Consider the following 27,903-nt stretch of genomic DNA (forward strand, 5'->3'; position numbering starts at 1 on the left):
TAATTCGCCTCATAATTGTGCAGAGTAAAGGAGAATAGCGACACAAGGCTATCCAATGAGCTAACTAACTGACAAAACATGCTTTATAATCATTTATGATTCCTTCTAAAGGTAGAAAATCTGTAGGATAATTTTAAGAGAAGCCAGTGAATTTTGAGTAAGTTGAGTTTAAGATCACTTTGACGATCCGTCCCTGGTCTATATATATTGTTCCTTTTATACGTGTAGAATGTTGTACCCAAATGCCATGTAATCTTTGCCTCTCTGTAGGTCCCTTTTATAGAAATTTCCCCTGCTGGAAAAAACAAATCTCTTCAATCTCGGTACTGTCCAGTGACCGGCAATAATGGGCAAGGTATAAATGCATGGGAGACAGAGAGAGAGGCAAGTCGAGAAAAAAACAGATTTAAACTGGCGGACGCATCGCTGAAGCATAAAATATCCTAACCGTGGAAGGCAATGGGAAAATCGATGATTCTTTATGTACACACCCTCTGCAGACTTCAAGCAAGTGACAGGAAAGACGGAACATAATCCATATTAGCCTGTTGTTGTTGACTTCGTGATGGTTATTTCATTTTTATTCGTCTCATGTGTTGTTTTTAGCATCATTAAGTTTCAGGAGAGCAGTCGCCTGAGGATTAATTTGTACTCAAACTTTTAAAAAGAGACTCGGGAATTTGTACAAGGTATTTAGTTAACATCAAGTATTGGTGTCTTGGTGTGGTATTTTCTGTGCTGCTGCCATCTTCGATTTCTTCTTTCCATTTTCAGAAGCATTAAATGCAAAAAGTCTACCTTACGTGTGTCTTATGAAGAGACCTACGCACTTCTCTATCATGCAAGGTGATATTTCAACTATACAATTCAAATTGTTAAATAGTCCCAGGCCTAATTTTCTGTTGCATGAACCTAATGCTTTGAACCACTTTATTGAAAACTCATTCTCTGCTAATTTGCATGTAGCCTAAAAAATGGTAATTATGTTTTGCTTGCTTGGAGGAGGCTATACGGGACGACTCCAGGCTGTACCTGTCAAACCTGGAACGCACCTGCCGGCATCTGCAAGCTCATTATTCATAGATAGCAAATTCAAGGACATAATTCGCCAAAGCGAAAGGTGACGTGCGCACGCCGCTTCATTAAAGTCGAGGGAATGTACCGCTTAAACCTTTGACAAGTGAAGCCATGGAGTTAAGCCGGCGGTGAAGGAAAGGGGATGGAAATAAAGTGCATGTTAGGACCCCAGTGCACCCGTTTTTCGTGCCCAGCGCACCATCACGTCGACTAGGGGTCAGGCCGAAGAGGTAGTTGCCCTATATTCATGAAATTTCGAACCCGTTTTGTAAACAAAAAAAATAGGGTAAGGTTAAAGATTGCTATCATTTTTGCCGGCTTATAGGATTACCTTGTGGTTCTTTGATGCAGCTGAAACTATTTTCTTTTTTGACGTTCAGAAAAAAAATGAATAACGTACACCCATTGGCTAAATTTGAGACTTGATTGCGAAGAGTGAAATTGTGAATATTTTATTGCCACCCGGGAAAAGTGTTCAGGCGGTTGTCAGCTTTCATCTAAGTCATTATACTGCAACTCTGAAGGAAATATTTTTAGGATAAGGCATAATGCAGAATTGTACCATAAAATACCGGTGCTCAGCTTAAGGGAGCCACGCAAGTTGGCCCTATTTGACATATTCCCGTGTAACTGTTGGTTTTTTCCAACCTTGTCTATTTTTTATCGTCCAAGGGGTATTTGGCGTGTTCACTGTTTTACGCTGATGTAAATTTCCATATGCATGGCAAACTATTATGGCACTCTTCTAAACTGAAAGAGTAACTGTCAAGAGCTACACGGGCAATTTTAAATGTTATTCATTACAAAACATGATTTCGAATAGTTATCATACATTTCAGAGAGGTGAATTGTCCCCAATGCGCATCTGAGAAAGTTCATTGCATGCACGCTTTCCAATGTTGAATAGAGTCGGTGCTGTAAATTTCAAACGTTTTCGTATGAGGTGACTTCAACTTTATGTTGGTCGTGACGACTACACGGCTTGGTGCATATCGTGGAGGTCTTTGAAGGGATTCTTTCCTCTCAGGAATCAACGAGAATAGACATATCGAACATTTCTCTACCGAGGGCCTCCATTGGGGTTTTCATATTTACTTTGAATGTTGCTTCTCTGATGAGAAGAAAATAAGTCATTGCGTGAGCCTTGGTAATTTTGTCAAAAGTCTGGCATCTTAACCTTAGCGCCCGGCTCGTTCGTCAAAATGTCAAAGAAAAGTACAGGTTCTTTGTCTCGCACTCTAACGGAGGAACCTTGTGTAATCCCGCGAGACTCCAGCGCAGTGTTGCCCCCGCCTAATCTGACTGGGTGCACACCCATATATTTGTTTATGGCACCGGGTCCAGACTATACTGTATGTCATGTGAACACAGTCTGTGTCTGCAGAGGATGTCTGCATGCATAGTGTCACTGCACTTTGGAGTAACTTGAGGCACCGGTTTTGCCCGGGATTTGATGGCAGAACGCACTCTGCTCCCGTTTGATTAATGTACATGTATTCCCGATTCTCCAGTTGGATAGTTTCAAAACAGGATGTAGGTATTCAAAAATTCCACCTGACAGACTTCCGTTCGATGGGCAGGCCTGTAAAGAGAAACGCTTAATATGCACAGTTCACCATTAATCTCGTTCAGTTGGCAAACAGTATTTTTCATTATCATTCTTGGCCCTTGGTTGCTTTTTATGATGTTGTTGAAAGTGTACCTTTTCCTTCGCTACCCATAATATCTTCATGTAGAATGCTGTCAGTGGTAACTTTCGTGTGCGAGAACAGTAGGGAGAGTGTTGCCGTCGATTACGTAATCACTTTTGGGGGCCAGATTCGCGGTGACCCACGGATTCCTGGCTTGGCTGCCATCTTGAGAGTACGCTTCTGTTCCTGCTCTTCTTCCACGGGAAGGCGCCGGAGCAGACCTCCTGAAGATTCATTAATTGTTACCAACTTAAAATAACAAAATTACCTCCAAGATCGCTGATGTATGCCAAAGGTCAGTACAACATGAGTGTATGGAGTGAATTTATACAACAAGTTTAAATCTCCCTCAACATTTGGACGGAATTAATCCATCAAGAACCCAATGCTGCAGTTGCCAATAACATGGTCCTGAAAAGCTGTGGCGAGGTAAACAGAGTCCCTGTGCGAGTACTAGATTTCCAATTTCACTCCAATTTGCGATCTTGAGAGCAGGCAGAAAAAAATGTTTCCAGCGTTGCACGGCTTATTTCCCACAGGTCTCGTTCTGAGCATGATTGCTCGCCACAAAACCGGCCCCGCCGGCAAAGGCCTCCCGCTGTCTTGTGCTTTGGTCGAATGGAACCACAGAGAAAGGACTATGGTGGAACAGAGACAATTTGTCCGGTCGGAAAGGGCCTTCGTAAATATTTCCCATCAAGAGTGAAATCAGGAACTCGCTTGGTTGCGGCATGTTGTAAGTCCTCAGTTCAGTGCTCCGTGGAAGGTTTTTATTTTCAATAATTATAGTGAGTGTATATGGGACGAAATTACTGCTATAAATATTGTACTCTTCAAACACATTTCGACCATAATTCTCTTTTTATATTCCTTATGCATACAAGTTATTTGGATACGTGACTGAAGTGCAGTAGGCCTTGTGCAAAATTCACGTAAGTCCAACTTAAAATTAAACAGACACTTTTTAGAGCTGTTACACGACTTCATCATGTTGACAGCGCACATAGCGCGGAGCGCTGATACCGATCGAAGGAAACGTGAACTTGGCCTGTATCACACCGTGGCTGCTCAGTATCAGGGAGGCGTCAACACTCATCCCCTACGGGAACCTTTGATCATTCCCCCCACCACCACCCCTGTAGTTCTTGGGTGGCAAGTCGGTCTTTTTGAGGAAGTGCATGCAGTGCTTTCGTGTGGTTTTGACCCCTCTTCTGTATCATGTCTTGCATCCTGTTCGTCCGTGAAGGAGCGCAACAGGGGGGCTGAACAGGGTGTTGTAAGTTTGAGCGTGAGAATCGGGCACTCTCGGGGCCCAATTTTTTTAATCCAATGCAGGGAGATCGTACTTGGAGGAAAAGAAAAGTGTCTTGACCGGGGAATATGTAATTTTTCTCATTCAAATATGTATACACATCCATTCTGCTTGTGAGCCCACGAACTATCATTCCCTTCCACTGTTTAAAGCGTGAAAATCAACCCCAGCCGAATTCTTTCATTTCAAAGAATCACACAAAGGGAATGACTAATTATTTAACTGATCGACAGTGTGATTGTCAGAAGCCTCCTTTTACCCCATCTGCTCTGTGATTTTTCTCTCTTTTTTTCTGTGTCATTAAACAAAAAAACATGCAGACCTGTGGGAGCCTGCACAGAACTTTATGTACACACTGCAAACAGCACCTGCGGACTTTGCCCCGTCTCCCACTTTACCATGATGTATTGTGATACCAACACAAACTGATCAGTCACTACCCAGTGGAATAGACTCCACGATGTTGAACTTCCCCCGAGTGTATTGTTCGGTTAAAAAAGCATTCATTGGTATCTGGTGATGGGATTGTGCGAAAGCAGTGGTACAACCAAAAAATAGTAGAAAAGGCTGCTTGGTTAAAGCTGCACATGCTTGAACCGAAAAGAATAGAGCGTAGGGTACCGCTGATAAGAAACCTGATAAATTGCCGGCATTTACATGCGGGTGTGTGAGTTGGTAACATTCACAACAGCACGGATGGTTGTGGAAAACATGCCCGCCGGATCCAATTAATTTCGTCAGCGCAGTTGAATTTGTGAGTCCTATCTGACGACCATTTGGATGTTAGACTTGACCTCCAGTGGTTGCCCAGTTAGGCCAACCTGGTAAGTGATGACAGACAAAATACTCGGGTGAATTCTTGAGCTTGTGAAATTTGCTGGTTTTTTTTTTACCCCTTTCACTGTGGAATTGATGCCGTAACTAGCTGTCGTTAGTAGACTCCAACCTTGTTGACCCAAAAAAAATTTTGTGCGCAGCGAGCAATCCGTGTGCTGGGAGGTATCGGTGTAGCCTGTTGCTGCCTGCCTCTGCGTGAACATTGGCAAAATAACGCTGTATGAACTTGATCAACAGTGGTATGATTGGATGTGTTGAAGGAGTTACCAAGTGAACCGACGAAGTTCTTGTCGACACCTTGCGCAAGCAGAAATGCTGGTAAGCGTTCTTGTCAAATTGTTGCTCATTGTAATATCTCGCGTAACTGCCGACCTAAACCAAACCGAAACTCGCTGGTATCGACGGCCTTGTGTTCTCTAGTTTGTAGCGGCTGTCGCGCAGTGGATTGTGTCACCTTTGTGACATGCTTGAAAACAAATAACCAGACAAAAACATCCTGGCTGTACATGCAAAGTGTAATGACATGAGGTTGACATTTTCATTTCAGATATACAAACAGACCTGTGTAACTGACAGGCTAACAGTAATTATCATTTTTACAATTGTGTGGCCCGCACGGTTAGATTCGTGTGAGTAATGCTGGTATTTATAGCTGAGGTATACACGGTTTTTCATTGGCCTGAAGGCATTGCATTATGGCACTCTGTCTGCATTTATTGTTGGCGATGCCATTGTGCGTTAAGTTGTATAGTGAGCCGTCTCACCGAGCTATCAAACATGTAAGGGAACAGGTGCATTTGTTCTTATTTTATGTTCTCCATCGAATTCATATTTTAAAGTTTCTGTATAAATAATGAATCATGCTAGCGACAGTTTTTATCGAGGCAGAGACCTATAGCTTCCTAATAATTCTGTCGTACTTGTATATGCAGCGTGCACGAATTTCTATTGTAATATCCGTTTCTTTGCCGAGACACACACTGCCGCGGGTTCAGACACCAACAGGCGATAGATATAATGCTGTACATGTAATACCGATTTGCTAATGGTGTTTTTATCTCATATTTAGGCCAAGACAAACACGTGGCTTGTAAGATAGCCCACTTCAGCTCCGTATGCACTGTTAGCACAGCCGCGAAGGAGGCCTCGATGTATAAATAATGGATAGAATAATATGTGTTGACGCTCGTTGCCAGGCGTGAAGTGACACGGTATAATTAAAGCGAGATTTGATTGGTATAATAGTCATGGCCGCGCTTGTCCATTGTTTCGTGTGACTACTTTTGCCTTACATTATTTTGTTGATATCTGAAAATTTGTACATGGTTACGCGTGACGTCCTGACCGTTGGTGTGTCTTGTGTACAGCGTTGCCAATGTGATATCTTACTGTTGAGCTGAATATCTTGGAACAGTTTATGGAGACCAGTGTATTCACTGCGTATGTATGAAGATGAACCTGCTTTTACTCCGTCAATATTTTACCACAGGCAAAACTTATTTCATTTTCCGTTTCAGTATTGAAGTAGCAAATTGAAAAGATACACTGAATCACCGCTGGCTCCCACACATCAAGAAATTCCAATTGTTGTTTGATTTCAGAAGTCAAGATGATCTCTTCTACACCTTCAACGGTTTCAGAAAACATGTTTATCCGTGTCCATACTGACGAAACCGTGTAACATTTGGAGCAGGGCACCCAACTTCGCCATTTTAATTTTTTTTGCGCGAGGCACATTATTATACGACTCGACACCGGGTTGGCACATAGGTCTTTTGTTGACAGGCTTAAATTCTATTGTATCCCTCACTAATCCCTCCCATGCGGGCCAAATTGTTCCCGAATTCACTGATTCCCCCAAAAAGGAATATGAAAGCAATAATATAAATTTCGAGGGTATAGAATTTGTTCTCCCGGGTAGTTCTTTTGTTGGAAGGTGCTGGTGTTTGTGACGCGCGAGGAAGGAGAAAGGAGCTAGTCAGTTACGGTACGGGCCCAGCTTTTTGAGAGTTTGTGGAGCACGACGGGGTTTTCGACCGGGATAGGAGTCCCAGGCTGACGCCTCAAGGGGGTACAACCCCAAATAAAGCGAGTACCGTAACTTAGCTCAAGGCTCCACCGCGGAGACAAGTCGCAAATCTGTGTACTGTGGGGATCACGTTCAGTCGGACCTATTCGTTTGTTTGCTGGGCCTACCATGTCGTGCACTTCACACTTAATACAAGCAGATAGACATTCAGCGGCAGAGGCGTGACATCAGCTCCTCTACATGTAACGGTTGATGTGTTTCGGGCGCCTACATTCTACTGAGAGAAATAGCCATTTTTTTCAGCTTGCATTTGCGTTGGAGATAAACACACGTCCGCGGTACGATTGACCCGTTCAACTTTCAACAGTTATCACCTGGTGGTATTAGCTTCTATACGCATGATATGATGCCGTACTCAGTCAGGACATGATAAATGCTGACGGGTCGTTCAGTGTCTTTTTTTTTTCATTGCGAACATAAGTATGGATATTACGACCAAGAAACGCCAACAGGTGAGTAGTTGTATCGCCTGCAGCACCGTGTGAGTTCATGATCGGCAGTCGTTGGTTCAGTGAAAGTGCGCTCGGGGTGCTCATAATCCCGGCGTGAAAAGAAAATGGTGCAACATTGTTGCCATGAACCAGTTGACGAGTGAGCAAATACAGGGCCTGTTGGAAATCATGCAACCTTTCAGTTTGAGGCCGATTTCAAAGCTGTTCCATACTGCTTGGATACACTAGATGTGCTTCCAGTTTTTAATGCAGTGATGGCCGCACTATGTAGAAAGGGGCATCGCATCTCTGCATTCTAGATTCAGTTTTTAAATGTAAAATAATGAGAGTGAAACTTGTGGGTTGTCTCTCTTTACCTCGGATGAAAGAACAGACGATACTTCATGAGAAAGGTTGTTTACATTGCTTTGTTATATCCACGTTCACGTTTCGTAAAGTAACACCTGCAGAGGTAACGTGGAAGTCATGAGTCTCAGCCAGCACAGTGCATGGTTCAGTGGATTTTGTACCTGTTGTCAGCTCTGCTCGTCCGTCGTGTACATGTACATGTATTATGCTTGTCGTTGTGCATGAATGCCGTGGTAAGCACGTCTCTCTTTCTCTCTCTCTCTCCCAACACCAGTTCCTGTATCAGCGCATAGAGGCCATTGTCAGCCCTAATACCGGCGCTTTACCCCCACCGAGTCGTCCCGTGCACCGTCCGTGAAAAGCGGTGATCTCGTTCTCGATGCTGTTCGGCTAACTTTGATACTTTCATAATTGATATTCTCGCGGCAGGAACTACGAGACCTGGCTCTAATATTTTTGGCGATTTACCGGGATGCCCAGTCGATTGGAGCTAACGTTTCAACCGTGTACTCCTCTTGCAACTATTCGGCGTGTGTTTCAGCTGGCGTTATCCACGTTATTTCAATCTTGCACAGTTACTATAAATTTGACTCGAAATTAATACAGTGGAGTCCTGGGTCCGAATGTTGTTAATATCTTCCTCGTGTGTGGATTGCAATTTTCCCTTTATTCTAATGAGGTAAGTTTAGATTTCTATTCTTCTGGCGACACTGTGAACAAAGTATGCATACGGGATGTGTTCTGTGTACGGCATGAGAGACTTCGATAACATACATTACTTGGTGCAACAGTTCGTAATGTTGGGGGAAAGAAATAACCTTAATAAATCTGCGTTTTGCAATGCTGATAATTTGCAACGAGAATTCAGTTTACTATTGCGCCCATGCACATGCTATTTGGACAGAACCTAAAATCTTACAGCTGAACACAAATAATGTATTCCTGTAGAATTCCTCATATGTTGAGTTCAGGTGAATGGTGTACTTAGTCTTATATAATTGCAAGCTTAGCAGCTTGGTGATTCTTTCAGTTTGTTCGGAGAAAGTTTGTCTGGTGGACTTAAGTTTGTAGAGCACTTGGTTGCCAGCTCATGCCCCGCTGTCGTGACGTGTGGTGTCTGACAAGTGGCTGTAAGGGGGTGCTCTGAGCTTCCACTTTGCATAGCAGCGCTGCTACTTAGTGTTTGTCTTTTGCTTACCCGTTAAGCCGGGGCAAATAGTAGTCTTCGGCTCCACTCAAGAGTCTAGACAATGTGTATGCATTATCGCTGAGTGGGTAAGATTCAACACGCTTGTTCTGTTCCTGAATAAATTAATTGATGGGTGCATTCAAAGAGTTTAGCGCTCGGTACCGGAGCCATGAGCTTTCATCACTGCATGAGCGGTCGGGAGAAAGGTTTAGGTTCATGACTTTATTAAGAGAAAGTGCCCAAGTAGGGGTGAGTAGATATGTCTCTATATACGGCAGGCTCCCGTCTGCTTCGACGATCCATGAATCAACTAAAGTTTTGATGAGGGTGTACGTGCAATTCGTTTTTTTACCCCGCAAGAAGGGCTCTCTGCTACAAATATCACGTGGGATTAGCTCCGTATTGTAAACGGTCTGTAATGCGCGGCGTTCTCCGAAATGTTACAGACGAGCCGTTGGGCGAATAATTCACTCCGTCCGGCGAACTTCGGACATCGGCAAACAAACAGAAATCTGTACGCAGGCGGGTGGCCCGAGCGTTGGGGCGTTTGATGAGTGTCCTCGTTGATAGCATTGTGGGGGGAAGATCTTTGGACTCTGGCCATCCATCTGTTATTCGACCGTTAGATGGTGATGAGCTTTATCACTGGTCGATCCAGCTGTGTCGCGATACAGTTCCCGAGTGATGAATGGGAGACTGGGTTAGGTCAACGTAAGGGCATGGTTAGCGTATTGTGTGTACTGTCACACTGTAATGAAAAGAAACATGAACGTTGCCAGTGTAACATTTTCAGCACATCAAGACTTGTCCTACATGTGGACAGGTAACGTGCCGATCGATGCGATGGTATTTGGGAAATCAATACCTCAGTGCGACGCACCAGGTCAACATCTATGCTGAGGTGATGTTGCCCACGCCTTTTGGCCACATATCAGCTCTTGTTGATGCACGGTTCACAGGGCGAGATTTTCCTGTTCCCGTGCCTTCCCATGGATCTTTGCCCTTTTTTTCTGACACAACTCGAGTGTTTCAATACGCTTGCCCTTGTTGTAACTGGCTGTTGCCTTGTTCGAGGTAGAACGTTAGTGCTCTGCTCCTGGAAGGCACGCAACAGACGCGAGGCAGAAAGAGGGTCCTTGAAAGTCGCGAGGTTTGTGAATTCCGTCGCGATTTGGCAAGTGTGTATAAATCATAATATCTACCGATTAGCTTTGACATCACGTATGACCAAAGAAATGACACTCAGACGCTCCTTGTTTCGTGTTGACAGCAACCCTCAGGTATTGATCGGTTTATTTTGTCCTCTCTGATCAGGGACAGGAGCTGTGAAGCAAGCACCATCAAGCACGAGGACTTAACATGGAGGAAGGAATAGACTAATGGAGGCAATGTGACTTGGAGGTACATCGGGAGTTGGTGGGTTAGCGTCTTGCAGAGCGGGGGCGGCAGTATGTCTGTGGGGCTCCAGCCGTGGAAGGCGGCGTGGCTGCTGGTCTTTCTTCTCTCAGGTAAAACAGCATTTTTCCCCAGAAACCTGACAAGATTTTACGAGCAATGGGGCTTAAGACGTGAAGTCATTATTGTACACTTGCATTCGGATCATTTTGGAAAATATGATCTATTGGTGCTTCTCAAGAACGGTCTGTTTGATGATCCTACCGATAAGGAACATACACTAGTTTGAGGAAAAGAGCTATCTTAACATAATCATGAAATTCAATAGGCGAAATCACGGGCTCATAAATTGTGTTTTGCCACGAATTGGCGCCTTTAACTGTCCCTGAAGTAGTAAGTTGATGAGGTACCGCGTAAGACCAGGCCACTGCTAGCTGCATGGATAATAAATGGTTCAGGGTTTTTTTTATGCAAGTTAGACCATTGATGATTGTATTGAGTGGTTTGTATATCAAAGCTTTTGCGACGCACTGTAAATCATGCCCTTGATTGTACAGTAACAACACCCAGGTTGGGGCCTTTAAAAAGAACGGGAGCAGAGCTCGGCACAAATGCCAACCGAAATCCGGTATTCAGCACCCGAGAATGCGCCACAGAAACCCGCTGTTGGCCTGCTCTTCGACCGTCTGGCCTTTCTCACCCGAGCTTTTTACGGGAGGTACCGTTCGCGGCTCTGTCCCCCCGAGCCCCTTTTTTTGTTGTTCGCTGTTTTGGGACCCGGGTTGGCCTGCCGGGGACTCTGGATAGGTGCAAGTTTTACGTGGAAAGTGTAAGTATCGACTCTAGCCCGTGTCTACTATGACCTAAGCCCGCTAGTCAGCGACGCATGCTAATTTGATTTGATGGCATACTTCTCTTCTCTCTTGGCGTGTAGATGCAAAGCGTGAGACACTTTCGTTTGAAAACGAAACGTAGCCACTGGCCACAGTGAGAACAGCTATCCCAATATCACTCTAAATACACTTTTGATGGGTATCGTTATTGGACTCACTGTATTGTGCATTGTTTGCTGGTTTAACCTTTTCCTCTTTCTGGGATTAATGCAGGCGCATTAGAACTTGAGCTGTATACTGTAATTGGGCACCCAAGAATTACAAGCCATTATTGCGGTGGTGACAGCGATCGTGGACAGGTGGTACGCGCGCGTTACAGGCCAATCCATCAATAGGGTGTAGTGATTTGCCAAATGAACGCGCGCGTTAAGTTCAAGAATGCACGTGTTAGTTCGGCACCAGGTCAGTAATTGTGGCATCTCCCCGTATTGGTCTGTACATGTTCACAGTTTTTACCGAAGCAGTTGTACCCCTTGAGTTTCTGAGGCAATCAACCTCGGTTTCTTTCCACTTTAACAATCCCCGTTGGTTTGGGTTTTTTGAGCTTCAGAACTCTAGTTATACAACTCGATGAGACCCCTACTGCAAGGCCCTGCAAACCCTCATCCGTTAGCTTTCCAATTTTATCCTTTGTTTCAGACTACCTGCTATATCGGCGCATGCCGAGATAATCACTGTATACTCCCAAACGATACACGGTCATTATGGAAACGTTCAATCGATATTGGCGCAAACAAGGACGTTGACGGTTGACAAATTTGAATCCTATTTGACTTTGCCGATTGCCTGCGTCAAGTCGGTAGAGTAGGCCTATATTGACACGCTTGACGGACGTACAACGACATTCCTCTCGCTTGAGTATTGTGTATTTTTGTTTATTTTCTCCAAATCATTGACAGATGAAACCGCCACATTTCAGTGAAACAGCTGGAAATGATTGTAACATATCGTAAAGAAGTACCAGTTCAGTTGCAAGAGGTTTCGAGAACCTTTTACACAGTATGTCATACAAAACATTTTGGAGTTTAGGACGCCATCTTGTTTTCATTTTTGGTCAAACGGCGTCACCATTGTCGCTTCCGCAAATGTCTGTGTCTACGACCGTACCACGGAAACTAGATTTTTAGCTTTTCGTTGACAAAGTGCCATCAGATCCACGAAACCCCAAAACGCAAACCCAGCACAGCTATGAATCATGATATTGAGGACGGTGTTCGAATTCACCCGTGGCTCGCGCCAACTCACCGTGGTAGAGATCGTCGCTGACGCAACCCCTGCATGTCTTTCGAATCGCGTCCATCATGCGCGGTCGATTTAGTGCCGACACCGGCCAGGCTGTGGGCAGAACGATTGGGGCGAGACGCATTCTGTATTGTGCCAGGGAATCGAACGACCGGTAATTCTGGTGCTCTCGCTCGTTGTCTGGGAGACAGGTGTTGGATCACAAGAGGGGTTTGGGAGTGTTCTTGGCTGGGAGATGCTGTTTGCCCAGGAATTAACCAGTTGGTTTTCTGTCAGCACTCATCCATCAGTGTGTAATGGTTTGTACCTTAACTCTCTCTGCAATCTGTAAAAGATCGTCTAAAATGAGTCACTGTTCCAGTTTCACTTTCTTTTGAGGAAGGGGCGATATCTCCGCATGAGGAACAGAAGTTACCGTAAGTTGGCAATTCAAAGTTGATGATTAAGGAACAGACTAAAGGTACTCATGGTAGCAACCGTGGATACCCACGTTCTTCCTGTTAACATAGATCCTGCAGATGTAGGAAAGACGTTGTTCTGTGCACTCATTACATTTATTATTATTATTGACAACCAAATAAAAATGGCCCTTGGCCTTTGCACTCGATCACAGAAGAGTTGCCTCAGCGGTTACCTTGATACAATATACGACGAAACTAGGATTGAAAACGGTTCCAGTGCATTTCATCATTCGAGTCATTTTTATTTAGCCAGCATTTTATTTTGTTTTTGTTGTTTCTTTACAGGCATAAGACTAGGTAGCTGTGCTAGACGTCATCGGCTGTGGGTGCCAGATGATCATGTGGCCCTTAATGGTGACGTCACGGTGGAGTTCCAACGACCCAGAGATGACGTGTTACCTAACGGGGTGTTGGAACTACGCGACCTGTCTGGTTCGGACAACTACCGGACTGAGAAAGGCCTTCCCAACAGGCCGAACGGGAACGTCAGCTTCGAGTGCAGCTACTTCGACCACGCCGGGGAATTTGAGGTCCGGATGCTACGGACGAGTGGCGGAGAGATACTTGCCACCAGCTCAGTCATCCACGTCACCTGGCCCATCGTGAATGTGATAGCACCGAGGACGCACGTGGCCCTGGAAGGTGGCATCGCGGTGACCGTGACGACCACGGCCAATCTATGCACGGATATGCAATATAATCGATACGAAAATTCAGTGGTGCTGCTTTATCATGACGTCAACAGGACGTTGTCCCAGACGGAAATGATAACCTCCAGTCATGGATCCGTGGTGGTGGAGAGAGAGGTGGGAACTCTCACGGCCGTCCATTTGGAACAGTTCGAGTGCCAGACTATAGACAGGGCCGGCATTTACTCTTTCATTTACTGCTCTAGTTACCGGCGGCTTATCCTGGGTACCAGCCAGCCGGTTGAGGCAGCATGGAGCGGGCGCTACCGGGTGACGTTCCCCAGGGAGACGGTCTTTCCTTGCCCAGACCAAACCGCCGTAGAAGTCAGCTTCGACGCTCCGAACTGCCGCGGGGACCGGGACAAAATCAGGGTCTACGCCGAGACGGGCAGGTTCGAGCTCCGGCCTACAGGAACTCTGGACTATGTCACCGAGGTCACGGTGATGGGCACCTCCGTTATCTTCGATTGCTCCCATTTCTCGCTAGACCACTTGGGTTATTGCTTTGTGTACGTCAGCACAGCTAAGAATGGAGCTGTGGATGCTCACAGGGACAAGATCCTTTGTGTGCCCGTTGAAGCGATAGGTAAGTCGCAGTTTGTTCAATCAGGGATTTCGTGGCACAGAATACCATTCTTTATTAGATCGTTCTTAAGTGTAAAAATGTCTGTATTGTCTTCCGCCAACACACGTCTCAAAAACTACTCAGTATCGAGCTCAATCCTCTTTGGTTGTACCTGTCTTCTATTGCTACGTGCAAAGTTATTTTACTGTTGGGTCACGAGAATAAATCTAGATAACAAAAATTGTCCTGACAGAATCAGCTGATAAGAAAGGGTCTTGGGGACATATGTTCAGTTTTTCAGAAATCAATCTCACGTTACTTACTGTCCATCCTATTTTAGCTATATACAATGAACAACTCGTGATTTTAATGCCTTTGATGATGGTGTCGCGCCCTGATTTTTTTTAGCTCGATCGAGCATCGTGACAGCACAGCAACATTTGAGCACTGTGATTTGTCATCCGTTCTCCCATACAGTGGGGTTTGAACTGGCATCTCTGTTTGTCAGGCTCTTTACAATTGTCTAATCAGATGTAATGAGTCTCATAAAATCCACGCGAGCATTCATGATTAATTGTACCCGCCTGGCAAGCACTCCAACCTGTAGAAATGAAGCATTCCTGTGCTTGAATGTTTTCGGTAGAACTGGGGCTACAGTGCCCTTTATCATTAGTTTTTAAGCTTGCCTTTAATTTTTATGTCGATCGTTACCGGAAACAGACATTCCTCAAAAATGTCACCTTGCACTCCAACCTTATGTACTCTGTTTAGACCCAAAATGCTAACAAGTGAGCATTTACCGTTGTAGTGCTGCAAAATTCTTTATGAAGGTTGTTCGCGCGACCCGAAATGTTTGCGTGAGAGGCTCCGGTCGGATCTCGTCTGGATATAGCGTTCCGGTGTTGTTTCCATCCTTTCATTCTCAACTTGCCCCCGAGGGCACTTTCAGCGGGAAAGCCTGCCTGCGACCGCTGATCAAGCCATCTTTTGGTCAGTCACGTTCTACCGGTGAGGCTTCTGATAGCAGGTGTCCCGAGACGAAAAAAAACAAATCGTCTTTCACTTTTTCCGTACACAGTATAAAATCGCACCCCGGAATATTTCGAGAATAACAAGGAAGGCACACCACTCGCAGCACTTACACTTTGTTCTTCAATCCATCGCGAGGCGCCTTCCGTTCTTTCCCCGAGCCTGCATGCTTTGAGATTCTACTAAATCATGCCGGGAGTCGGACACATCAAACGGTGCCTGGCCGCTATCTTTGTGTCGCAGATTGCCCGGCTTGTGTGTACAAACACGCACTGTCGGCAGCGAGTTCCATCAGCCAAAAAAGTATAAAAAATAAAATGTGGAAAATGCCGTCCAATTTATAATGGCTCCTAACAGGTGAAACAGAAACCGTTCTCAGCGCAAAGAGATCGCCAAGCAACTCGGCACTGAGTGGCTTTCTGGAGATTTATTTGTGCAGTGCCCCGGTTCTCGTTGTAAACATTCTTTATTACGAAAAGACGAAAAGCTTTTTAAAGAAACGCTTAGAAAGCTGTGCTTGATTGTATAAAGCTAGACCTTTCAGGGGGATGTCAGTTCCGCCGCGGAAATGTGACTCCTTCCTTGACAGATTTTGACTAGATCCTTTTTACCGAAATGTTATTTCTAGTTTCATTTCTGTAATTCCAATAAGTTTTCGTTGAATTTTAAATTAAAATTCTTGGTAGTTTGGTCTAAAAAATGGTTACAGCTCTACCTAGGCAGACGTTTTTAAGGTCGTCAGTGGACTTTTACATTCGTCCACTGTGCTGGGGTTTATAACAAAGCACCGTGCACGGCAGTCTTCTGACTGCAGAAATATTATATTTCGTCAGTTTACCACCGGAGGCACCGTCATTCTAAAACAGAGTCGGGTCATATGTCTTCATTAGTGTGCGCTGACAAGGCCATCGCTCGCACATCCGCGTTCAATTGAATTTTTCTGATGGGGTTGGAGGAAAAAAAAAACACCGCCATCGCCTCGTCCATATCCGTCTAATGGCCCAGTCCCTTTGTCAATCGGATGCGAGATGCGTTCTGACAGTGAAATCGTACCACGAGAGATTATGGAGTGATCAACCTAAGGAAAGAAACGAACGAGTAAGAAATAAGTGCGCTTTTCTTAAAATGTTAGCTTTCCTCGCGGCAACGGGAGTACTCAGATTCAAAGGATCTGTAGACATCGGGCAGATCCACCCGACACTACACATAACAGTCTCGCGTTCGGGTTTTCACGTGGACGGAAGTTTGCACTTAAAGACCTGATTTTCGACAGCTAATGTGACAATGTTAGACCTTAACATGTGTCTTGAGTTCGACTTGCACATAGCATGCTCAACCGATGGGGCTATCCGCAGCTACTGAGGCTTACAGAGCAAAATGCCTCCATACTAAGCGTGCAGGTAATACATTATAATAAACACCTGCAGCAGCAGCAGCATATAGGGTCGTGGGCACAAGGCAGGAAAAAGGGGCGGTCGAGCTAGCTTGCGTGGAATAGTGAGGAAAAGGAATAATAATTCTGACGGATGTTTGTGGTTTGAATCCTGGATTGTAACTTTTCAATTTGTTACCTGCTGAAAAGGTTAAGTTTTGAATAGTTATTTGCAGCCTCGAAGTTTGTTTTAATCCAGGAAAACTGCTAGCTTCAACGTGTTATAGATTAGGTCTCGTTTATTAGCCTGGCACCTATAACAAATCGTATGACGACATTACCTTAACGTTTCGATTGTTACCATTTTGCTGTTAATGCCTCTTTTTAACGGCGGTGAACAGTCAGATTGGATGGGTCGCGCCTAGCTCCCTACCCCATTGATTTTAAGATTACCTGTGCCTGACTTTCCGGTTGACGAGTATGCGTAATGCGTGGTATAATGATGTAGGGGCCTAGATGGAAAATTGGACAAATCCAGTAAAAATAACCCTTGGTCAAGATTTCCCATTCATAACGAGGAGCTCAGAATGAAACGAAAACAAATTCCCTATCGAATTCGCTCTGGAGGGGGAATCCATTTGGATATATCTCAATGCTTCCCGAGTATAGGCATAGGCTCCAACTGGAAACAGACAACTTTATAGAACTGGACGTTTACTCAAGGCCCGCCGAGCAACGGTTTTTTCAAACATTCACCCAAAAGTGCACCGTATGGAAAATAAATCAAATCAGGGATCTGAAGGACAGGGACCTCGAAGACCATGACCCTTTATGTTCCACATTTATACTGTGCGTCTGTGTTGGAAATTTGTGTCCATTCGAAGGGAAAGGCGTTTACAACGCCCGCAAAGCTTAGACCTATTTCACAACTGGTGTCACTAACCCTATAAACATGGCCCACATAATGTTGCCGATTCCGTCTCCGACTGTCCTCTATTCAATCCATGGTGACGAATGGAGATGAGACCCAAATACCTTCACAAACTGGGCCCGTCCCCCGAATTAGGGACCAAAGGCCCCGTCCAGCATGCGGGGCATGCCGCGATTGAAAAGGAGACCTGGAACGTTGTGCCTCGGAGCTCCACTTGTTAACTGTAAAAGTGGATGGCAGCAGGTCACAAGTGAAATATTGCCGAGGCCCGCTATGCTCTACCTCAGGCTGGTTGGAAGCATAAAAAAATGTAGGTCCATGCCCCTGAAGTCATGATTCCAAAAGTATAGCGGAGTACGCTTCAGACAGCCATGCACATGTTAATGCATGTCATAGCCTGAAAACAGTTAGTGTAGTAATTACATTAATAGTGTCCTCGGTGTGAATTAGGCCTATTGTCGATTGAATTTCACACAACAAGCTGAAACTAATCATGCCAACTGTGAATTGATATTTTAACCCTGAAGGATTTTGTTGCAGCAATTTGTTCTTTTTTTTCCAAAAATGTCTGTGAGTTTGTAATCGTATCTTTGGGAATTTTTGTAAAAGATCTTAGCCGATAAACCTTTCCCAGAAGGACTATTGAAATCATAATGTTGGATCTAGCATAGTTAGATGTAAAGGGCCGTGATCCTTATGGTTTGACGTTGAGGAGGAATTCCTGTTTTTATAACCTGTTATGTGAAACCCATGTAAGAATATTCTTTGGTAATGAATGAGCGCGCACGGGTTAGGAAGATAACGCATTAGTCTTGCAGTACTTTGAAAGGTTTTGTCGAATTCCGGACCAAAATACGAAGAACTTCTCATCTCTTTAACCACATCGGTGTTTGTGGTTCAAGCAGGAAAAAAAATGACGATTTCGATTGCGCGTAGATGCCATTTGTCATTCAGGGTTCCAGTGTCGACGCACTGTGTCCGTCATTCCTCCGGGTCATATTTATACAACCTTTAAATTTTTTACAAACATTTATTCTGCATCATAATCCGGCATCGCTTGACGCGCTGGGGCATCTGAAACAACAAGCCCAACCACGTGTCAGCCAATTTATTACCCTGATGCAACAAATTTCTTCCTTTTTTGTTTCGTGCCGCGTATCATCATTTCATACGAACTCGATCGACCCCGGCCCAGTGTAGAAAGGCTATTGGCCCGAGGGACATTCGGTGTTCTTTGGGTAAGGCTCACTAGCCGTTCTGATGGAAGTTCAAACTTAAAGGGTTTGACGGAAGTAGCAGCCTCCTTCCCTGCATTAAATGTACGAATCTAATGCAAGTATACTCTAAACTTTGACCTTAGAACTTTTGAGTTGAAGTCACGGACAAAGCCAAGGTTAAAAACAATTGTCATATATCGATTTTCCCAAAGAGAACAGGTGGCCGTTTTAGAACTCTCCGATTTGGAGTGAATAATTCTGCCAAACTAGTAGTTTCCAATTGTTCACTTGATTTGACAGCGAGAGATCTGTAAACTATTATTGCTGTTTATTTTGCGCACGTCGAAGTAACCAATGTTCTGAACCATTTGCAAATTTTTGAATTAAAAAGGTTGTCGCAGGTGTTATTGTATAACGACATCAAGAAGCACCAAGAAAGCCGTACGGATAGTCAGTCCGTTTAGTAAGTCGTTCTTTTAGCACTAACCAACTCACTGGTTTCCTCGTACAGAAACTCAATGCAAACGGCGCTATCAGTGCTCACCGAAGTGATTTTCACCTTTTTTCCTCTTTTTATTTATTTATTACCAAACTCTCGCGACCGTTTTAGTGGTCGAATTGTGGTTTGATTTACATATTTAAAAAAATGAAGATTTAAAGTCATAGGCCTTAATGATTAAAAAAAGAAGAAAAAGATTACAAAGGAAGATATAAAAATACTGAAAAAGAAAAAAATTAACACAGACGATACACTTTAACATAAAAAAATGTAACTGTAAATCAAGTTAAGCCCTGTGTTATTTCTTTTTACAAATCTGCCATACTCCAAAATAACAATATTAATACTTCAAGTAAGATGACAAAGTGAATTTGAAAGCAATGTGTTTTTTCTATTAAATAAAATACACACAATGAAAAACACTTGATTTGGAACTAGTCCCCCTGCCTCCACAAAAACACATTTTAACTTTCAGAAACGACTATTAAGTAATTTCCGAATGGAAATAGGAAAAATTCCGATGGTGTATCCCATGCCGAGAGTGTTTCTGAAATGACAACGTAGTAAGACTGTACATGTTTGAAGGCAATATATTTCCCAGTGTCAGCCCATAAATCTCACGGTGAGCTCCATTTCAAGTGAATTCTCGCGCCAGCTGTAGGGTGTTTATTTTCCTAACCTTCCAGAGTGACATGGCCTCTCATGTAGTCCCTGCTGGGCCGTCACTAATTATACCACAATAATTGCCCGTGGACGAAACGCGATTTGTGGAAACTCCCACATCTAGTATAAGCAGCGCGCATGCCCGGCGGGCGGGAAAGTAATTCGCTGTTCTTCACTCGTTTTTTGAAATCATAATTACCACTGGTTGTACGGTAAATGTTTAGCTGCAGCCTCGGGGCATTGTCACGTGCATGGAATAAATTTTACCTTTATTCCCTCTTTGCCCCTCCCCCCAAAAAAGCAATTACCAATTGAATCTGTCGTCAAAGGACGAAGCGTGAAAAGCCAAATGAGCCTGAGTTTCATGGATCTCAATATCCCAAGGATTTCTCCCTTGGTACTCCGCACTAGGAGATCAGTTGCCCATAGCCAAACAAAATGCTTCCTGCGTTCTTCAATTTGCATGAAATATCCTTTTGCTCCGTCAACAAACTTCAAAGAAGAAATGGGATATCATTTAATGTTGGCTGTTAAATGTTTATCACCTTTATAGACTGGTTTTAAAGATTTGCCAGCGAGCTCAGTGCATGCATAAGACCAGCCATGATAACGGACACCTTCAAGAACGTACTCAGAAACCGAATTCCATTCTCGCGGATTGGGCTGCTCGATCCTTTCAAACGGTCCGACTAATTATCGTTAATGGTGCTGACTGTTCCAGGCTTCCGGGACTTGCCCTCTTTTACCATAAGCCAGTCAAATATATTGCGAAGGATCACATAGACTGGCACCGTTACCGTCTCCTATCGCGACAGTCTCACTGCAAGGTCGTAATTCAATATAATTACTGCTGTGTGATGGTAGGCCTGAAAACGGCCAGAACAGATTCATTACAAGAAACCGCCAGTGACCAAAAAATAGTCGCAACTCGCACGGCTGTCTTTGTATTATATTTCGCTTGCCTGGTACTGCATTTTGAAATGAAATAACCACCCAGGGAACTGAGTATCCCACAATCCATTGCGAAATATTAAAAAATGAAGGGGGAACGCAGAATGAGTCACCGCCGACCGTCCGCGAGTGGTATAAGCGAGCGGATAGGAAAAGGTGCATGGGCCCCCGGGAAGTTAAGGGAAGTCGAAACAATATCTAGGCAGTTTGGGGAAAGGCGAATTAACCGTGTACAGTCTCGTTACTCGCCCCGGGGATGCGCGGTGTTTGTGTGTGATTTCCTCCCGGTTTGCTAGTGCGCGTACGTTGGGCATCTCGCGCAGACGATACGGCAGGTGGAGAGATAATTGGCAGGAAAGATAGCACTGCCCTCCAGACAGTAAAGATATGCCCTGATGATAAATTTCCCATCAGAATTCGGAGCTGGCCCAATTTTGTCGACGCCTGTTGTGAAAAAAAGACAATTGGCTTTTCTTTTTATGCTGTCAGAGTTTGCTAACTTGCCTTCAAACTTCAACTTCACACCTTCGGGGAAAATACTTGAATGCTGTCCCCGATACACTTGTGAAATTCACATGTGGACTGATTGATAAGGTTGAAATTCACTCAAAACTTGCTGTAGAGGGCGATCTTCATCGAACTGAGTAACCAGCTCTGTACTGTGAACAAATGCATACCGGTATTCACGCTGACTCCAAGATACAAACATAGCCTTCTTCGTGTTGCCCACAGTGGGTGCGTTCAAGTTTCTTCCAAGAGTTAACACTGGCTCAACTGCCAACCCTCATTCTGGCACACGCAGCGTACACGGCGATCCCAACATGAGGGGTGGCCTCGTGGAAGCTACTCGAACACACCCAATGCGACCGATGTGTGTCCAGGATTGACCCTATAGACTTGTTCATGTGTCGGCCATCTTGAATTGAAAGTGAGGTGAACATTTCTTTTTGGAACTTCGAAGTAAGAATAACATCTACAAAACGTCATCAATAAAAAGTCATTAATTAATGCCAGTTTTACATTTTGGATAAGCTAAAATTTGTAATAAATTATATGTAAATCTTTTGAGCCGCATCTTAAAAAGAAATTGAGGTTTGAAATCCAAAATCGTTTGGCACCACCTCATTTACCAGAATCCATTGAACATGATAGATTCGGGGAAGACGATCAAAAATGGCTTCCCTGTAAGTAAGGGTTATCCCTAATCATACTTTTGGTTCAATTGCTCACGTATGGTGGCCCTGGAGGGACATCGCCAATCGTCAATATTGAAGTCAATATTTGCGACCAAATTTACGACCCACTCTTCGGTCGCGAATATTGCCGTGAACATTCACGACCAAATTCATGACTCGTCAAAAATATTGCCGCGATTTTTTTCCAACAAGCCAGGTAGAGAGAGGAATCGCTCGGCTATAGACACAGCAAGTGCTTTTTAACGTTTTGCCCCCCTGTGTTGTGCCAAAGCTGCCCAGTCGAATAACGACTTGAGATCAAGCCGAAAAATGTAGGTCATTGCGCGTGCGTGTGAACGCTTCATTTCCACCAAGCTTGCTGGAAAAAAATCGTGGCAATAATTGCGACTGGAGACACAACGAGTCGTGAATTTGGTCGCAAATATTGACGTAAATATTGACGATTGGCGATGTCCCTCCAGGGCTACCATACTCACGGCATGTCAGAAGGCATGCTTTCATGGGACCTCTCGACAAAGGGCTGAAGCGTGGTTATTATTTGACGACTTGCAAACTTATGTTCTAAATTGCTTCCAACTTCCAAAGCGTAAAGTCCCCGTAGATTTGTCAACACGATGTTGGCTCAAAGGCTCCCCTCGTGCTTTTCACATGATAATGATGATGACGATGATCGAGAAACCGTGAAGCACTGTCCCGAATCATTACCGATTCCTCGTCAGGAGTGTATTCGTGCCCTGGCTGTGTTATTGCAGTGACCACCGTGACGCCGCATTTAGGAAGCCCTAGGGTCGTATTATCGACTTGGAGAGAGACTCCAATGGCGTGTAGATGCGTATCATACGGTAGCTCGGCTCTTAATTATGAAACTGAGGAAAGGGGGCGAGTTTAAGTTCAGGTTTTGTTAACGGTTTACGTCTGGCTGCTTTTCGCTAGAAATGTAATCACTTTGTCTGTTTTGAACCACCGAACGAACTTTTTTTGGGTCTTGACAATTTGGTTTGGTTTAGATTTCAGAAAGCTTTACTTTCTGTGATATGTGAGTTTGAAAAGGTGCATGTTTAGAAACCCAACATTGAAGTCAGGTTCTCACAAAACAATAATTGTAAGTCGTCCAACTACAAACTACTTATTATGGGATACTAATTGAATACTTAATATAGCCTCATTAGCGTTAATACTCTGTTCCTTACCCAAAGGTTTCCGACTGTTTTAGAGAATCATTTACGTCAGCTGATCGCCAAGGTTCCGTGACCCGACGCTTCTAAACATTTCTGAAATCATCCACAATATTCCGAATCTTTGTCTTTTTAAACTTTTGTTTTGAAATGCAAACTGCCACATGTTGCATCTTAAAATGGACGTCCTGGCATACCGACATTACACTCTATGTGTCGTTTTTGACGGCAGGGGAATACGTGACCTTATGCAAAAGGCGTCGGAGTGTGTTGGGATAAGGAACCAGACGACAATGTTCGTGCTATTGAAAGTCAATCAATGATTTAAGTATGGGGCCGTTCACATCTCCCCCCGTCTTTTCACCCTTTCTCTCGCAGGCCCACCTGTGGACGGATCCTGGAGCGTGTGGTCCGACTGGGGCGCATGCACCGTGACCTGCGGCGAGGGTCAACGCAACCGGTACCGACTGTGCAATAACCCACCGGCCGCCAATGGTGGCGCCCTTTGCGTCGGCGAGACCGTCATGTCTCAACTTTGCAATTACGGAGTGTGTCCAGCGCACACAGGTGGGACAAATATCTTTAAATAATGCAGATTTAGTACGATAGGATCATCCGTACGCCAACCCCCTCCCTCCCTCGCTGTTTAAGTGTAATATGAAAACATGTTCAGGAAATGCAGAAACTATCATTTATTCAGGTCTAACGTTCAATGAAGAGTGACAAATGAAAATCAGCAATAGAAAAAACTCACTAGATCCAACTGCGAAAAGATCATGGTTCCTCTGAAAGTTGATCTCTGAAAATCCATCCTCTTGAGTATAACTGAAGAGAACAACGCTCCTGCAATTAGCTTATGATGATTGCTGTATAAACTACTCAGGAAATATTGTCACACCCCATCAGATCCAACAGACATGGTCTCTGAGCCCACCGTCAAGCCCAACTGCACCTGCGGCGGCTGCACGCTGCACGCCGACCCCGGCGGCATTATCGCCTCCTCACCCTACGATTGTACCTCCCCACTGACCGACGGCACCGTGGCGTCCCCGGGCGGACAGGTGCTGACCTGGTTGGTGGTGGGGTCGGACCACCAGCGGGTGCGACTGGAGTTCCGAGCCTTCAACCTGCACCCGCAGGAGGAATGGATGCGGATCAGGGACGGTGGAGATCAGCGGGCTAAGGTGCTGGCCTACCACACGGGCAGCCGGCTGCCGGCTGTCGTGGAGTCCACCGGCAATCGGTTGTACATCGAATACAAGGTGTACAGCGGTGGGGAACCAGACCGTGGCTTTCGGGTCCGCTACAGTAGTCTTGGTAAGAAGGAACTAATGATTTTGTGGGTGTATGAAAAAAGAAACCCGCGCTTTTTGTAATGCGTTACCGTCCCCCACATTTTGCTTACCAACTTCTGACTAACCAACAGATTGGGTGACGGAGCGTGTGGTTTTCTTATTTTATCAAAATCACTGCAGAATTTCTGCTGGATGATCTTGTTTTTAAGGATTGTTTTAGCCATTACAAACACAAGTGCTGGCTCTTGAGCGCTCTAAATTGAGGTCAGACAGCAATGAGAAAGTGCGCTGACAACAGTCCAACGAATTTTATTCCTCAATTTACTCCTTGCGTGATATTCTCCCCCTCGATGACTTTTCCCCGATCCAATAAGTCTTCTGGCGCGTCCTCCCCAACAGACCGTGTTTCAGCCGCTGACATATCCAATCAGTTCGGCCGCTGATCCACTTACACGCGCTCCCCAGAGCCTTAAACGGCCTGGGACGACCAGGTAATTGGGTGTTCAGGAGCAGAAAATTAGAAGGGAAAAGGGTGGACTATTGGATTTCACTTGTCCAAGGAGGTCGATGTTGCCTTCTTGCTGAATTTTACACTTCAAAGTGCAGACGGATTCGTGATGTCAGCCGCGTTGGTCGTATGCATTTTACAACTGTTTGTAAAATGTTGCGGACTTGTCTCATTGCAAGAAATCCGTGGTGAAAACCTTGTGCAGTTAAACACACCTTTTTAATATATTGTACGAGTGCATACGTCACACGGGTAACGCACGGCATTGATGTTACACCTTAGACACGTGTATACAGGCTCCCAACCATCATTGTAACATTTGCCTGTTGGGACCAATCTAATCTAGTTTGATTTAGTATTCTGGTGTATTGGGGTTTGGTTTCGAGAAAATTCCAACTTGGAGAGAAAATGAAGTGCAACATTCTTTTGACCCAGTTGGTCTCCCCCGCAAAGATTTTTTAACGACACCTTAGAAGGTATTTTTGGAGGAGATGACGAAATTTATTCAAACAACTCGACACTTGCAAACCAAAATGGCGGTCGATTATGTTTATGCCACTTTGGGGGTTGTCATGGAAGTGATGATGAAGTGGTAGCCGGCGGTTTGGCTGACAGATGTCAAGTGAGTGACCGCACACGGCACGTGAATGGGTCCCGCCAAGTAGTAGAAGTGGGCCTTGAATTATGGGATCAGAATAGGTGAAATATATAATATTTCAGACTTGAACTTGCAGTGAGGCCAGTGTCGGTTTTTCCCTCCGTTTCTGCCGGCATTTCTCCTCGTGTTTCACAGCGCGCAGCACGCCGCCAGATCGTTAGCTGACAACCATGAACGGTAGGTAAATGTTTACGTCTCCGAGTGTGTCAGTGTTTGAAATCGTGCCAAATTAACAATTATTTCTCTCAGGGGGGTCTTATTTATTTATTTTCACAAAAAGGGGTGGGTCAGTATTTGAAATACAGACGATCTACTTCAAGTATGCATTACTTCGGGGAACATAGATTCGAGTAGTGACTTGCAACCTCGTTGCAAAGAGCGTGTCAAGCAAGGTGTTATGATCTATATTGTCGTGGTGCTGAATATGAAGTACGTTATGATCTCTGCCGGGCCAGTTAAAATAAAATGCACGCCCTCTCTAGAAGTGACCAAAATAACTGAGGCCTGAAACTTTAAGAGATAAATGTGTCAATTCCGTATTCAGGTCATGTTTTTGTGTCTCTCTTGTGCGTAGGCTACATTGAGCCATCAACTTCACTTATACAACAGCTTCTTGCTCTGTAGTTTTAATTGAGTGTTAAATGTGATGTATAGGTTTGAATAGTAGAAGCAAAGTGCCTGGTCCTGGGTTTCTGGTCAGTCCTTGCAACTGGAAAGGATCTTGTTCCCTTATAGGAAACTAAGGGGGTTGTCATTCTGTTCATTTTAGCGTTTTCGAAGAAAGATATAGTCATAGTGTGGCTTGGCACACAGGGAACTCACTTAATACAGCAGGCCCGTGACAAGGACTTTTCGTGGGGGGGGGGTGCGAATCCTCATCGAAGCGGACTAAGCCTAGATCTATTGCTTTTTTTATGTTGAAACATAACAGGATTCATGAGGTCGTACCAATTGTTTTAGGGGTGTTACAAGCAAAGTCCCGAAGAGGGGATTGACCGAGGCGAAATATACCGAAGCGCAAGAAAAAATTTTTTCGCAAAATGTTCTATTATAGCTCCAGTTTTTTCTTCTTGCTTCAAAAGCGGACGTTTTAGTCGCTCGGGGGCGTTTGCGGACGCACCTCCTGCAACCCCCCCCCCTTACGGGCCTGTAAAGTAATTTATTCATTCTCTCGAGAGATGTCGTGTTTTCTCAAAACTCGACCAAAAGTCGCCATGTGCACAGGGTTATGAGCTGGATAAACGCCAGAGATGGAGCAGGATTTCGTGACGACGGTTGGCGACACTAAGCGTTCTAAATAGCTGTAGATGATTTACGGATCAGCCACGGTGTATAATTGATTTTATCCTCGCGGGAGGTTGAGTCTGCATATTTAAGTCTTTATCCGGGCCTCCTTGGACGGGCTTGTAGCTTGTACAGTCGACGTACGCATTCTAGTTGGAAAGATTGGACTCTAAAAGAAAAGAAACGAAATCAAGCTACAAGATTGTATTAGAAAACCCAATAATTATAAAGGGCATTTTCACAGTAAGTTAAGAAAGCCTATGTTTTAAACGACTAAATTAACTAAATGAACATTTCAATATTTCATTGAGGTTGACAGTAATCACCCATTTTGCCGTGCTTTGCTTTAATATGCATTCCTTTGTAAAACTGTTTTTTTGGGGGGGGGAGTGAATCCAATGAAACAGTAAAAAGAAACGAGTTTTTGATTTCTGTGATTGGTAGCAAATCGAAATACCGAGACTCGTTCATGGTGAGACAAATTTGTTTGAGACAGAGAGAGAGCGAGAGATTCAAACAGTGGGAAGACTAGAGTATCTCCATTTACGACAATCTTTCATCGTGCCCGAGTACGTTTACGACTGCACCCAGCCGAAATGGGTGCTCAAAGATGCCCTAATTTGTTATTAGTTGGTGTGTAAATCAAGACGGGAGACATTTTCAATAACGTCCACGGTCGGTCAGTATTTGTGGAATGATTGCTCATCCATAGTGCCGACTCGCGAAATGGCACGCGGTGATCCATCAGATGTGACGCGCTCACTACAACAGCGTCTCTCTAGCGGCCATCGAAAGAAAAGCAAATTTAAAACCAGCCTTACTGCTTTAATGACATAAATACTGTCAGCGATCGTGACGGTGCCGAAATAAAGTTTTTTGGACAAG

At 44.5% G+C, this 27,903-nt stretch overlaps 1 protein-coding gene across 8 annotated transcripts in view; it reads left to right on the top strand.

Moving 5' to 3' along the window:
• LOC110979812 (uncharacterized) overlaps window positions 1-27,903 on the top strand; it is a 53,397-nt gene that overhangs the window by 17,779 nt on the left and 7,715 nt on the right. For 3 of the 8 annotated variants that reach the window (XM_087133009.1, XM_087133008.1, XM_022235891.2), the window contains 4 exons: window positions 10,310-10,503; window positions 13,272-14,261; window positions 23,652-23,840; window positions 24,180-24,590. In XM_087133009.1, the coding sequence (XP_086989135.1) occupies window positions 10,446-10,503; window positions 13,272-14,261; window positions 23,652-23,840; window positions 24,180-24,590 (1,648 nt within the window). In that variant the 5' untranslated portion in view covers window positions 10,310-10,445. Of the gene's footprint in view, window positions 1-4,512; window positions 4,905-6,911; window positions 7,459-7,739; window positions 8,040-8,080; window positions 8,486-9,748; window positions 10,146-10,309; window positions 10,504-13,271; window positions 14,262-23,651; window positions 23,841-24,179; window positions 24,591-27,903 lie in introns of those variants that run through there. The other 5 variants (XM_022235892.2, XM_022235894.2, XM_022235893.2 and 2 more) reach the window with 5 other exon arrangements.

This window comes from Acanthaster planci, linkage group LG02 (assembly GCF_054643075.1).
Source record: "Acanthaster planci isolate LZ-2023a linkage group LG02, COTS_SCS, whole genome shotgun sequence".
In the NCBI taxonomy this organism is placed as follows: Eukaryota; Metazoa; Echinodermata; class Asteroidea; order Valvatida; family Acanthasteridae; genus Acanthaster; species Acanthaster planci.